The 14,956-nt window shown below is 49.9% G+C and overlaps 1 protein-coding gene across 2 annotated transcripts in view; it reads right to left on the minus strand.

Moving 5' to 3' along the window:
* The window catches only part of HID1 (HID1 domain containing), a 47,880-nt gene that overhangs the window by 14,087 nt on the left and 18,837 nt on the right, over positions 1-14,956 (minus strand). For both annotated transcript variants that reach the window (XM_048817973.2, XM_075119263.1), the window contains exons 4-11: positions 11,981-12,094; positions 6,459-6,565; positions 5,325-5,441; positions 3,361-3,583; positions 2,559-2,615; positions 2,310-2,450; positions 1,242-1,332; positions 527-678 (exon numbers count right to left, since the gene is read on the minus strand). In XM_048817973.2, the coding sequence (XP_048673930.1) occupies positions 527-678; positions 1,242-1,332; positions 2,310-2,450; positions 2,559-2,615; positions 3,361-3,583; positions 5,325-5,441; positions 6,459-6,565; positions 11,981-12,094 (1,002 nt within the window). The remainder of the gene's footprint in view (positions 1-526; positions 679-1,241; positions 1,333-2,309; positions 2,451-2,558; positions 2,616-3,360; positions 3,584-5,324; positions 5,442-6,458; positions 6,566-11,980; positions 12,095-14,956) is intronic.

Below are 14,956 nucleotides of genomic sequence, written 5' to 3' on the forward strand. Positions count from 1 at the left end.
TTCTATGGTGCTCAGCACCGCAGTACTTCAGCAGCTCATACACATCAATGAGTGAATTTAACCTCGCAACAGCCCAATGCGGTGTGGGTATTACTGTCCCCATTTTTACAGCTGGGGAAACTGAGGCACAGAGAGGTGAAATGACTTGTTCCAGATCATTTGTTTTAAAACACTAGACCATCCTTCCCTTTCCTAAGGACCAGTTCTGCCCCAGCAGTGCTAACCCCACCCCACCCCACCACTTCTTTGGGACACCTGTCCACCTCCACACCAGTACCCTGCCCTTTGGAATAACCATCCTCTAACAAAACCTCTCCTCTCATGCTCCTTGCAAGAGATGCAAGGATCCCACTAATGCTCCAGACGCTTCAGTGACAGGCACCCAGGTCTTTCCGGCTCCTCACTGGCTGGCAGCCTAGGGTGTACCAGCATTCAGAGGGTAAAAGCAGGAAGGGGATTGGTGAAGTGTGGCTGGATGAAGCAGGAGCTAGCAGGGGCAGGCAGTGCCAGCCAGAGCCATACTCACTATGATGAGAAGATCCGCGTGCGTCCCTGTGAAGACGGGGATGTCCATGGGCACTCGCACAGAGTACGGCTTGTTCAGGCGGACGCCAAAGTTACGCTCCCCGCTGAGCAGCAATAGGATGAAGACGCCGATGTGCATCAATCCCACTCGAGCTGCAGAAAGAAGCACAATGCTGAAGCCAGCTGGCCAGTGGAGAAGAAAGGGCAGGGAGAAGAGAAAAGAAACAGAGCGAGACCAAAGGAGAAACCACAACGTAACAGAACTGCCCACACAGGGGGTCTGCATGGGAGGACCCTATCTCCATCTCCCACAGTAGCACAGGAAGGCAAGGAAACAACCTATTGGCAGAAACTCCTGCTGCCTCCAGGAATGGAGCTGGAAGAGGAAGGTAACGAATCTCTCCTGCTTCCAGCGGCCTGGGGTCCAGAACATTTCTGAGGTTGACCCCAGGATAGCGAAGGATTCGCATGGACTCATTTTTTCCTCCATGAAATTCCTGTGTGAGGCCTAAAGTCTCTGAATTGCAGACACCTGCCCTCATCCTCCTCTCACTTACGCCATAGTAATTTCAGTGGAGAAACTCCTTTTTTACTGGGGGTGGGTGAGAGCAGAAGTGGGACCCACTGTCTGTCTCTCTCTCCCCAGCAGATCAGGGACACCCTTCCAGAGTTGAATCTGCAGCCCAAGGCTTTGGAACTGCGGATATAGAACTTACATTGATCTGCTCTGGCGTCGTTGAGAAAGTAGAGGATTGGAACCAGAATGTCAAGCACATCGCTGCTCTTCAGCACGAAGAAGAGGAATTTCTGAAAGAGAGGGAAGGAGGTAAGATGATCTCAGACAGGTTCTGTTTTCTCCAGGAACTGTGCTGTAGGAGGTCCTGGTATCAGCCCTGACAAGTCAGTCAAAGAAGCTTTCACATCCTAGCTAGAAAAAGGAGACCGACACCCAGACCTGCATTTCCAGAAGTGGCTGTTAGTTTGAGTTATCTAGGGTCTGATTTTCAGAGGGACTGAGGATTTGTAGGTCCCTTTGGGAGGCTCTATGTATCTCAAGCTGAGCACCCAAAATCTGAGGCATCTAAATCAGTGGCTGCTTTTTAAAATATGACTGTGACTGTTTAATCGCTGATCCCAGCCAGCAGGTAATGAGAAAGGAAAGGAACAGGGCAGCCTCTCTGCTAGGCCTAGCCATCCAGGCCTGCATGCGTCCTGCTTCTGGGGGAGCAATCCAGCCCTTCCATCTCGTGAGGATTTAATCCTTTTAAAATTCTTGTTAGAATTTTTTCACGCACTGCTCTGGGTTTCACCCTAGTCCTTGGTCAGAGGAGTCAGAGCCCATCTGTCACAAGATCACCATTAACTCCTCAGAGGGACTGACATAAGTCACATGTTCACGTCTTCCTGCTCATCAGGGACCAACGCAGCCAGAGCTCCATGGTTTATGTAGTCACCACTAACTGCTGGGCAGGGGCCAATGCAGCCAGAGCTCTGTGGTTTATGTAATCACCCCTGGCAACAGCCAGAGCTTCTTGTGTCACGTGATCACCCCTGTCAGCAGGGGCCAGCTCAACCAACCACGTACATCACATACTCACCTCTAAATGCTTGAAATTTCATTAGTCTAAAAAGACCCATCTTGGGGCACAAGCTCGGTGCTCCCCAGAAACTCTCTGTATTCCGAGGTCACCAAGCCCCTCTCCCATTCCTATCCCCACCTCCTGGTTCCAACACTGACTCGTGATGTCTGTCTCCCTCCCCACACAGTGCTAGTTTATCTTCACCTTATTAAAGTCGCAGAGTTTCCAGAAGAGAACAAGGAGCTCCTGATGGAATTGGATCTTCTTGGCTGAGTTTGGCAGGTAGGTCTGGACCAATGGGTTCGAAAGCAGATGTGCCACCCCTTTGAGGATGAACTGGAAGTCCTGGGACACACAACCAAGAGAGTAAAGAAACACCAATGTGCGGTGGCACAGGTTAGCCTAATATACAGGAAATCAATCAGGAAGAGTCTTAATGAAGGAACTCCTTACCTCCTCTCTGTGTATCCTAGACAAATAATTCACAAACAGGTTGTCTGGCCCTGGAGGCTGCATTAAAAGAAAATTTAAGAACTCCGTATTAGTAACAGAATTTTCTTGGGAAGCCAAGTGTAAGCACACAGCAAGGGGATGCTCACCATCACCACCAGCCAAACCACCAGCAACAACTGGAGCCGTGGGCTAGCAACACCTGCATCAGCTCTCCGATTGTCAGCTTCTCAGTGAGTGACCCAAATACTTCCACTTCTAAATGCCAGGGGACCGGATGGCTCAAGGGATTGGGAACAGGATAAGGGACTTTCACCTACCAGCCACTGTGACCAAAGTCATTACCACCTGATGCTGTTTAGTGGACTACGGGAAATAGGTTGGACTGTGTCAGACTGGGCCCTTGTAGACAAGTGTCCACAGCATAAAACCCACCTCAGTTGGCCCCAGAGAAAAGCAAAAAGGCCAAACGGGGTTGTGGGGAGGGACTGGACTTCTCTGTAGCCTTAAAGAGGGCCTCTTCGGGTCAGCGGGGGGAGACCTGTACTTCCTGGGCTGTATATAAAGAGAGGACTGCAACCTTCAGGGACTTGAGGCTGCTGGCATCATTCACGAGCATTACCCATCCACACACCTGCACTGTAGGATATGAGAAAGAGTGTCCTAGCTGGGACGAGACACAAGTGTGAGTCTAGAGAAGCCCTTGGTAGAGAGGAGGCAGCATCAGAAAGACCTAGAAAAAAGATTTGCTGCAAAGACACTAGAGACAGGGAGCAAGGTGAGAGAGGAACCTGGTGTAACTTACATCCACGTCATCCATGGCGGTGCCGGTAGTGGTGCCATCCACTGAGGGGCTTGAGCTGGTGGAGGTGTCGTAGTCCAAAGTGACTATCAGCACCTGGGCCGCCTCCTCCACGAGGGGCTCCCGGTAGTCAGAGAAGAGCAGGTGGTTGTAAGGGATCCCATAACCCACTGGGTCGTAGGCACAGACGATATTCAAGAGTGAGGTGAAGAGCGGCAGTGCGTGCCTGCAAGAGAACTCCAGAGACTTAGGCTATGTCTACACTACAAACCGCTTCAGTATCACTTACGAGCCACACCCCTGAGCAACGAAAATTACACCGACCTAAGCACAGCTGTGGACAGCGCTATGTCAGTGGGAGAGCTTCTCCCGCCGACACAGCTACTGCCTCTCGCAGAGGCCGGAGTTATTAAGCCGACGGGAGAGTGTCTTCACCAGAAGCGCTATAGCAGTGCCACTGTAGACATAGCCTCAGAGAGAGGCCTGCACACTCAATACCCTAATCAATGCCCTTCCAAAAGGAAGCAGGCTTCCTATGTGGAGCACAACCAGCAGCTTAGCTTGAGAATCTACACAGTCATACTCAGGTGTGTGGGGCGGGGGAGGAGTCACTTAATAACAGTGTATACATTGGGGGGGGGGGGCGCAGGGATAGCTCAGTGGTTTGAGCATTGGCCTGCTAAACCCAGGGCTGTGAGTTCAATCCTTGAGGGGACCATTTAGGGATCCAGGGCAAAAACTGGGGATTGGTCCTGCTTTGAGCAGGGGGGTTGGACTAGATGACCTCCTGAGGTCCCTTCCAAGCCTGATATTCTATGAATATAGGCCTCACAGACAGAGCAGGCTTTCAGTTGAAGTCCTTACCATTCAGGACATGGAGGCCATCTTGATCTGGCAATGAGCTATTGAGCCTTTCGCCTCTACAGCGGGTTATTGGCTCAAATGCAGCTCAAGTCCACAGCAAATAAGAAGGTGTTACTGGCGGCTGTTTGGAGGCCTATGTGGAATGAGTTTGAAGGTCTCAGTCTAGTTCCCAGGGACAAGTGTGTACATCACAAAAATCACCCCCCAATTTGACAAATGGGTTGTCAATTTCAGCAGAGGCTGAGGATTGAATGGGCCACGGAAACTGATCTCCAGTCTGATTCCTAGCCTCCCAGGTCAGGGCTGTGGTGTTGGATGGTGGACATTTGTGGTGATCCTGCCTGGGGGGGTTGCCTGTTCTGTGACCCAGTAAAGGACTTCAGCCTCCACGGCTGTCAATGCAGCTCCCTTCTCTAATTAAAGTAACACACACACAAAACATAAGAAAGATGGCAGGACTCTTGAAGCACTCGAGACAGAGGGATGAAGCTGGACTCCTCAGGCCTGTGAAATGTAGCGTCAAAGAAACAGGCAACTGTCATTTTGCAGACTGATAGTCACACTGGAGATTCATTGCTCAGCCAGTAGGGGGCAGCATTCCCCTATAACAAAATGCAGCAAACCAGGCACTGTACTCATTACAACTAACAAGGTGCCCATTTTAACAAAGAGGGGAAGTGGGAAACCAAGGCAGGGAAAAGGACAGCCTACTCATTGGAGACAGGCTTGAGAACCAAGGATGCTTGAGTCCTACCCACTCAGCTCTGCAACAGACTCCCTCCAGGGTCTGGGGCAAGGCACATCACTTCTCTGTGCCTCAGTTTCTCCACTTGTAACCCAGGGATAATACTGACCTAACTCACACTGGCGACTGTGTGTCAGGTAGACAAAGTGGGCCAAGTATGGAGAAGGAGGCAGGAGAGAGAGTCACATGACGAGGATGTACCATGAAAACAGCCACCATCTGCCCAGCCTAGGGGAACAAATTCTAAGCCTGCTGTGCTTCATAAACTATCCTGTGTATTGGGGAGATGAGCCAGGAGCAGAACTCATCCCCTTCCCCCACTCCAAAACATCTGCTACCTGCCCTCTGTCCCTCTCACCTGTTCTCTGTGGAGCAAAAGAACTGCACCCAGGGATTGGCATTGCTGCTGTCTGAGGAGGGGGGGAGGTACATGGCCTCTGAGAAACACGTCAGCAGGAGTTTCAGCAGCTCTGTCCTGAAAGAGGAAAAGCAGGAAGACGAGTCCTGGAGTCCTTTGGGTAAAGAGTCCTCAGTTGCATCCTTGGACAGCTATTTTCAAGCCAGCTGGAAACATCCTTTTAAGACCCCAGACACACAACTACCATTCTCACCAGCAACAGACACTTCAAGGAGTCTCATCCTCAGCAACACAGAACCCTTCTCGGTGGGTCTGCGGTGAATTGGGCCATCCAGCAGCTAACACACTGGAATCCAGGTAACCACCCCCACCGCACAGAACAGAACCTGCCCCTGCCCTCCATGCATCCCCACCAACTTCCCTCAGCCGCCTTATGCCACTCAGCAGCCCCTCCCTGCAAAGGCCCCACATTCCAGTCAGCAGAGGCTGAATGTGGCTCCCTTCGGGGCCTATCGAAGCCATGCCATGCTACCCAGGCTGTGGGAGGTAGGGGGTTGAATGGGAAACCAGAGTGATGCAAGATGATCCTCCCACTCCGCCCCCAACAGGAGGAAGCAGGTGCATTACCTCTGCTGTACTCCCAGCGCCTACTGCAATGGGGAGCCCAGGATCTGAGCTTGCAAGCCCAACATGGCAGCGTATTTTGCAGCCGTTAGGTACTTCCCTGCTCTGTACTGCAAGTTCTGTTGGTATAATAGGTAGCAATAAAGAGATGCATCCCCAAAACAAGGAGCAAACCCATGCAGGAGTCACAGATACTGGCAGGGGCTTCATTTCAAACAAAGTGGGCGGGCAAAGTTGTGTCACCATATAGAAAATTGTATGTGATTACATCATATCCTGTAGAGTCCCAGAGGAGAGTGGTGGGGGGAGTGGAAGACATAAACTTATGAAAAGTCTAGGGCATGGGCAAACTGAGCTCTGGTGGGACAAAGGCCCCACTTGCTTATAGCAAATGACAACCTTGGACACCTGGGGAAGTGGAAGAGCAGATCCCAGCTCCATGAAAATCTCCATCAGGGCCACACCACACACACACTTAGCACACTGCCCTGCACCTCTGGACTGTCTTACCGGTTTAAATCATGGTTGTAGTTGGGCTGGGGGGAGTGAGCAAAGCCCACCCCAGCCTCCCAGATGTACTCACAGCTGTCAATAGAGTGGATATCCTCCGCCGTGTCCTGGGGAGAGGAGAGAGGTCAGAGCTCCAGCATGCAGAGGCTTGAGTCAACAGCCCACTGGGGAATGCTGTAAGATGCCCACACTGGGGGAGCCATGATGCTAATGAGTCAAAACGTACTTTACTCTTAATTGTCTGACGTATTATCCCCTCCCCTCCCCAACACACTCTCGCCCCTACACCCCCCCCCCAAAACGGTGCACAGTCCAGCTTCCAATTACCCTGGATTCCCATAAGAATGGCCATACTGAGTTAGACCAAAGGTCCATCTATCCCAGCATCCTGTCTTCTGACAGTGGCCAATGCCAGGTGCTTCAGAGGAAATGAACAGAACAGGTTATCATCAAGTGATCCATTATGCAACCCTCTCTCCCGCACCTCCAGGACTGCTCTCCGTATGGAGAGGTTCAAGTGCAATCACACCACCATCCCTTCATTCCCAACCACGAGCTCCCACAAAGCTAGCGCACAGACACCTGCTCCTGCTGGGACTGGAGCAACTGCAAGCTCCCCGTGCTGCCACGGCTCCTGTACTACCCCTTCAGTGCCTCCTGCTGACAGAGACTGGAACTCACTTGCTGCCGGGATTCCTGCATGACCCCTCACAACAACTCCTGCTGGGACTGCAACAGTCATGAGCTCCCCTGAGATCCCCTGCACATACAATCTCGTGTGCGTGTGAATGAGAGAGAGAGAATTCCATCCCTGCCCTCTGATGATTAAACTGCAGTCAGCTGGGGAGTTGAGCACAAGAGCCATATGCAGTGAGAGAGGCCACACAGACAACCAACCAGCCATAAAGAATTCTCCCCCTACTTAGCCCCAGTGGGGACCTAAACCCCAGGGGTTATTTCAAGCTTCTGCCTATTCATCTGAGTCCATGCTACACTGTTTGCTGCTTAACATTTTGGGATGTTTTAAGTGATATTATTGCCCCATTACTGTCGTTATTGTAGAGCACGAAGTGCAAGTCATGGGTTCTTTGGAAACCCCCATCTCCCAGTGAATTTTGCAGTCATCAAATACACCCTAGTCTGATGTGATGTTGATGCTCCTTCATCTGTATATTTTTAAAGGAGGGTTCCACACTGCTGTATTTACAGGCAGGGCCTGGTATAAATACTGCAGTTTTTAGAAAAAATATTCAACACGGGAGAGGCTAAAACAAAACAGAGTAGCCCAAGATCTGACTTCCAAAGATGAAGAGCACCAATACACCCCTTTGAATTTCATGGAAGCTGTAGGTGCTCTGAAGGCCAGGCCATCGGGCTTGCAGCACATTTGCTACGACAATACAACTTTATGAAGAGGGAGCTGAGACTTGACAGGCTCCTTCTACTCACTTGAGTTACAATCCCAATGAAAGAGCCCTGCAGTTGTGCTAACACTGGGTTAATGCTGTCCCTGGTTTGTAACACATGCCGGTGAAAGGAACAAGATACTAAAGTTCTCCACTCTTGAGGGAACAATGGAAGAGTGTTTGTTTGCCAGGATGACTGCATTTTCTGGAGGGGTTGATCTGTAACGATGGGGTAGTGCCAGCCATTCCAGCTGGTACTCACCCGGCTATATCAGACCACCCGGCTATTGCTACTCTTCACCCAGCCTGTACCAGGCAACTCAGCTCTGATCTCAGTGATGGCATCACAGGCCAATCAGGTAGGAGAGAAACTTCCTGCATCATCACACATACTTGGCTTGCAGCTTGAAGTCTATTTCCTTCTTCATGCCACAGGCTTTCTTTGTTACCCAGTGAGAAGGGGGGAAGGTTAGTAATTTTAGAGTTTTCTTACTCTGAAAACTTCCAAGATGGATCTGCAGAGAATTCAGGAGTTAACCCCTGAACATGCAGCCAGCCAGAGTGCAGAAGATCAGTGCTGTTATCCCTCTGCATCCACAGTGTCAAGCAGAAGCAGACACACAATATTGCACAATCTTCTATAGCACCTTCCACGTGAGGACCTCAGCACACTTTACAGACATCCAGTAATTTATAGCTCCTCTGTGGCATAGACATTATCCCCACTTTACAGACAAAGCCTGGATCTTCAGCTGCTGTAAATGAGTGCAGGTCCATTGATTTCAATGGAGTTTTGCTGATGTACACCAGCTGTGGATCTGGGTGAGTGATGTGTCCAAGGGTCTGTGGCAGAGCCAGGACTAGAACCAAGGTCCCTGTCTCCCAGACCTATATCATCAAAGGGTACGTCTTCACTACCCGCCGGACCAGGAGATCGATTTATTGCGTCTCGTCTAGACGAGATAAATCGATGCCTGTACTCCACCTCAGCAGAAGGAGTAAGCAGAGTCGACGGGGGAGCCGCCGCGAGTCGACTCGCCGCCATGAGGATGGCCAGCTGTACTCACTAAGTCGAACTAAGATATTTTGACTTCAGCTACGCGAATAGAATAGCTGAAGTTGCGTATCTTAGGCCTGGTCTACACTGGGGGTGGGGATCGATCTAAGATACGCAACTTCGGCTACGAGAATAGCGTAGCTGAAGTGGACGTACCTTAGATCAACTTAGAATCACTTACTTCGTGTCCTCGCAGCGCGGGATCGACGGTCACTGCTCCCCTGTCGACTCCGCTTCCGCCTCTTGCAGTGGTGGAGTTCCGGAGTCGACAGCAGAGCGATCGGGGATCGATTTATCGTGTCTACACTAGACGAGATAAATTGATCCCCAATAGATCGATCACTACCCGCCGATCTGGCAGGTAGTGTAGACGTGGCCTTAGTTCGAAACCCCCTCCCCCGCAGTGTAGCCCAGGCCTTAGGCACAAGATCATCATTCCTTCATTCAGGCAGTACTGAATCCAGAGACCAAGAGCACGAGAATTTGTTCTATACCTTACTAGACTGCACTGATATTTCCTCAAAAAGCCAACATTAGATACCTCCAGCTGCATGTCAGAGGCAACAAGCTGCTCAGGTGCTCCTTCAAGGCAAAATGAAGAGATATGCAAGTCAATTCCTCCCTTTTCAGAGTAGGGCTTCTTAGAAAATCAAGACTCCACAATCATCACTCCACTGACACTGACCCAGAAAATGAATTGACTGCCGTATCTAGTCTAATGGGGGAAGGAACAGGATCTTAGCAAGATCTAGTATGTGAGCACAAACCAAGCCAGACAGATATGATGCAATAACACCTTTTGTGATCTAGGAAGCGTGGAAAAGGTTTAAATTAAATTAAGGGATTAAATTAATTAAATTAAGACCAACTAATTACAACGGTGTCTAACATTGGCCTCCGAGCCAAGGGCCTAATTCTAAGAGATTCTGAGTACACCCAACTCCAGTGAAAATCAGTGGTACCTTCTGGTGTCTAGCACCTTTGAAAATCAGGCTCCACATGTGGAAGTGTATAGCACCAAGGTTCCAGCTGCTTTTACTACTCTAGTACCTCACATTCCACTCAGGAGTCCCTTATTTCAGCCTCATATTTACCTCCAATTCCAGAGGGGCCTGGCAGGATCATTTGGAATTTCATAGATTAGTCTGATTTTAGAAGTTGAACCATGAAAATGAGATTACAAAAAATGTTACTGATGCCAAAGAACTGAACCACCCAGCACTGTAATTTGTCCACATGGAAGTATACAGTTCCATTAATTCCCATCTCTGGGAAGCTTAGCAGTGGCTTCTAGCTGACTCCTAGTCTGGGACAACACCAGGTTGATCTTTTAAGTTATCATGAGGGGTTGTTTTAATCAATGCCCCCTTTACAACAAATGGACACCATGGAGCGAGTGCTGAGCACTGCAGAAGGACAGAGACGGCAGCTCCACCATTAGTCACAGCAAGGTCATATCATAGTGGTGCACCATTCTGCTGCCTACAGCTATGCAGAACAGCCTGAGACCCTTCAGGATGACTTAGCAAGTGACACAAGAGCCCTTTCAATCCAGGCCATCTCATACAGTTTTGGTCTTGGTTTTCCTTGATATCCTACTTCAGAGGTAGCTCTGAATTCACAGCTACAACTGCATCCCCCTTTAACATGGCAGTCGGGTCCATGGATTCTCCAGGTCCAGGTTGTAAGACTCCATCTTAATGGTAGAGATGGTTGAATTAGGATGGAGCATTACATGTGATTTATGAAGGTTGCTTGGATCATGCCTGCACACTGCAAGGCTGGCTTTGTAATGCTCAGTACTTATGTAGTGGTTTATGTTTTCAAAGCACTGTACAAACATTAGCAAATGAAACAATAATCTCCACAGGCTCTCTCATCTGTATCAAAGATAACAGCATCTGCAATTTGTTCCATTCATTTGCCTCCTGACAAGATGGACAATGCCGACATCAATGGGGCAAAGTTTGAACGTCACAGTCCTAATGGCCTCAGCTGGGTAACATAACAATAATCATCCTTAGCTCTTATACAAAGCTTTTCATCTTTAGAAGTCAAAGTGCTTTACAATGAAGGTCAGTAGTGTTATTGCCACACAGAACACATTGTGGAGGTGGAATGAAGGTTGCAGGCACAGATCAGTGGCCTTTCAAGAATGTTACAGTTCAAATAACACTTTAAACGTTAGAAACCCAGGAAATACTAAGTTAAGAAGGGAGTCGCTTTTGAAATCAGATTTCAACTTCAGAAATGTGGGGCTGCTCACTAGATCTCAGCTAGGGAAGCCTAGGAAATGCCCTTTTACGTTTCAGAGGGATTTTTGTTACAAAGTGGCAAAGATACGAGAAGACATTTGGCCCTCTCGGTGAGCATTTCTATTTTTAGGTTGGCAGAATCAGGAACTCCTTATCCAATTCTATTCAGATTTTGTAACACAATCCCCCCTTAGCTCCAGATGTTGCTCACCAATTTGGAGACTGCTCCGACTTTTTGTGGATTTCAGCCTCAACTTCAGGCCTAGCTCAGTTGTATCATTACTGTTGCTCCATGATCTAAGTTCTTATATGGCTCCCACCAATGTCATGTGTGAGCTCCTCTTGTTTAACAGTACAATGCTGCCCAGGGTAGACTTATTTCAAACCAACACATCCACTGGCCACAGGGCAATAAATCAATTAGGTTTTCCTGAGAGCTCTTTACTGAGCAGCATGTTTCGCAATTCATCCCTGTTATATACCAGCACACTGGCATTCTGTCCTGCATCCCTCACAGAGTAACCAGGTCGATATGCCTAGTTAAGAACCCTTTCCTCATTTCTCAGGATCCCTTCTGTCTCAATTTTAACTGGGTGATCTTCAGCTTGGCACCTTTCCTCTGCATCCCATCAGCTCATACCCACCGTGTGCAAGGGAAGGGCTGTCCAACTTTACCCAGGTGGACAGGAAGGAAACCTAATTTGGACTGGTATAGAGAAAAGATGGCTGCCTTATTAGAAACTGAATCAAAGCCAGGCCCCCTGCTCAGCTACCTGGAGCTAAATAGCAGATCCCCCAGCTTACCACAGTGCTCTTCCGGTGGCTCTGGACAGTGAAATCTGGACAGAAGAGCAGATCTGCAATTGCCAGGAGCAATGACTCAGCCAGGGGCCGGGCATTTTCATCCTCTTCATCACCCTGAAAATGATAAATACGGTAGAATATTCTCAGCCCAAGCTTGAGAGTCAGTGCACAGTAATATTAATATAACATGGCAGCAGGGAAGGAGGATTTTCCCCAAGAGCAGGCAGGAAAGAGAGATGGGGAGGAGGGGAGAAAATGGAGAGGTAGGCAACCCACCCGTTGGGAAGGTATGGTAGGGAGGAGTGAGAAGCCATCCCTGAGAGCAGGCAGATGTAGTCGGAGAGGGAGCAGTTTCAGTGAGGATGGGCCAATCAAACAGCTGAGGGAAGGAGAAGGACTCAAGGCCTACAGATGTAGGGGGAACATGAAGTTGCCTCTTCGGGCTTTGTTGGGGGTTACAAGAAGTCATCAGAGAGCTATTCGTCTGCTTGGGATGCTCCAGTTAATACAGATGCTGGAGGAAAGGGAACCATTTACCTAGAAGAGGGACCACAGCTGTTAGGGGAGCAAGGAGTCACCCCACCATGACCAGGCGGGTGATCAGATCATGTACAATGTGGCGCAGGGATTGGAGTCACCTAGCAGGCAACAGAACTGAGGGGCTGCTATGGAGACGGGGGGGACGTCTCAGTCAGCCATGGCACAGCGAGCAGCTGCCTGCAGAGTGGATTTTGCTCTCTCTGGCATTCAAAGCAAACCTCCGCCTATCCAGAGACGGCTGCTAGCATCACACGTGGTTACTCCTCTGCAGCCGTTGCCAGGGGAACGTCTCCAGTAAGCCGCCAGCCCTGCCATTCAAAGAGCATCCTGGATGTCATGTCTTCCCCAGTACGACTAAATCCAGGCTTCTGCCAGGAGGGGGCGAGGCGCAACGGCAGCTTATCTGTGACAGCCAGGCCCCCGTCAGTGCGCACACAAAGCCCTTAAATAACAGCAGGCAAGCCGAAGGGAGATAATAGCCTGCACTGCATTGACGTCTTTTAATGCGACATTGGGGAGGCCAATAACAGGATCCCAGACGCAGGAACAAGGCCGGGGGTGGGGAGCCAGCAATCAGCAGAGACGCTTCTCATTCCGGCTTTGAAATCAGAAATGAAACAGAGGAGCCTGGAACTCAAAAGGGATATAAAAAGGATGATCTGCATCACCTCAGCCTGGGCTTCCAGACAAATCATCTCCCCACTGGGGGTATCTGCCCTGCAGGCAGCCGTGATTCAGACAAAATAGAACAAGCCAGTAGGTCCCACCCACCCTGGAAGCTGGGGAAGGTCCCTGGCTCCCAAAGAGATTTCCAGGGGTCTCTTATCACTTCCACAAAACTGTGGTCTTCCTCCTTCCCCATCCCCTCCCCTCCCCGCAACCCCCAGAACTTTCATCCGGGGATCTTCCCTACTTCCACTCACAACCCCAGCAAACTGGGGTCTACCATCCACTTCCTCATCCAAAAACTGACATCTGCCACCCCTTCGACCTCAGCCACACACAGACCACAGCCCCTTCCAGGAGGCAAGTCTGTCCTCCCGGTAAAGGGGCTTTCTTCACCACACGTTGGTGACCTTCACCTCAACGAAAAGGTGGGGGACATGTTCATTTCTGTCCTGTCTGGTAATAGGCCAAGCGTCCCAGCAACTCCTCTTCCCCACCCCAGTTGAGAGGATGGAGCCGCCCTTCGAAGTGCATCGGGGCTGTTCCCAAATTAGTGGGTGAAGTGGAGATGAGGTATCACTACTGGATCAAATTGCTGGCTTCCCCACGGCATCCCAGGCCGGCCTTGAATACGGATCTCCTGCCTCACGCTATGGCCAGCCTTATTCAGCTGCTGCGGGGTAAGATTGGATTGGTTTGAACTGCTAAAACTACAGTGTTAGTTCATTCACCATTGAGGGGCCCTGATTCATCGGAGGGGCCCAAACAGAGTATGCATGAGGCACGAGCACAGGACAAATGGGCCAGGAGAAGGTCAACTGCACAGTCAGTCCTAGCTATACCTCTCCTCCCCCCCCAAGAAGCCAGAATGCTTAGGGTCAATCACTGCTGGCCCAGGCAACTGCTGAATAAAGTGCAAATTCAGTTCCTAACAATGGCCTGGCTGTATCCCCACACACAGCACATTGTGTTGTCCTTCCCAAAGCAAATCTAATCACCCAGCACACACAGACTCAGGTCCCCACAGGGGAAACTGGGTCCCCAGACACCTGCCCAAACCCACAGCAGAGAAAAAGGGCATCAAACCTGCCTCCTCCTGCTGCCCAGATCTTCCCATTGAAGTTGCTATAGGCAAAAAAGATTAGAAGGGACAGGCTGAGATAGCGCAAGGATTTGACTGCACCAATACTGCCCCCACCCTTGCCAACCTCTGTTAAACCTCAACGAAAAGCACTGTAGAACTACTCAGCTTATGGTGGGAGCAGCTGAACACAAAAGGACCAGTCTGCAGATGCAGAGTCTGCAAGGACAGTGCTTCTGGTACGTTAAGACCCGGCTGCTGTACCAGCAAGTGGGCAAGGCACAGTAACTGCTCCCCTCCTGACATGTCAATATTCACAGTAATAATGATACTTTGCACTTCAGCCAAGGATCCCAAAGTGCTTCATAAACATTCTACCTCGACTCCCCCTGTGATGAAGGGAAACGTTATTATTCCTATTTTACAGATAGGGACAAACAGAGGCATACCAGGAGGTTAAGTGACTTGCCTAAGGTTCCACAACAAGTCAGTGGCAGAGCCAGAAATAGAAGCTAGGATCCAGTTCTCAGTCCTTGGTTCCAACAACTAGACCATACCCCCAGCTTAAAACTGAAAAGCTCAGTTCATGAATGGGCCACTGACCATGTCTCTTATGGCTTCTCTACACAATTAAGTTGCACTGGTAAAACTGGAATCTGCTTTTAACACAATATAGTTAAGCCTCTGCA

Source organism: Caretta caretta, chromosome 14, assembly GCF_965140235.1.
Source record: "Caretta caretta isolate rCarCar2 chromosome 14, rCarCar1.hap1, whole genome shotgun sequence".
Taxonomy (NCBI): domain Eukaryota; kingdom Metazoa; phylum Chordata; order Testudines; family Cheloniidae; genus Caretta; species Caretta caretta.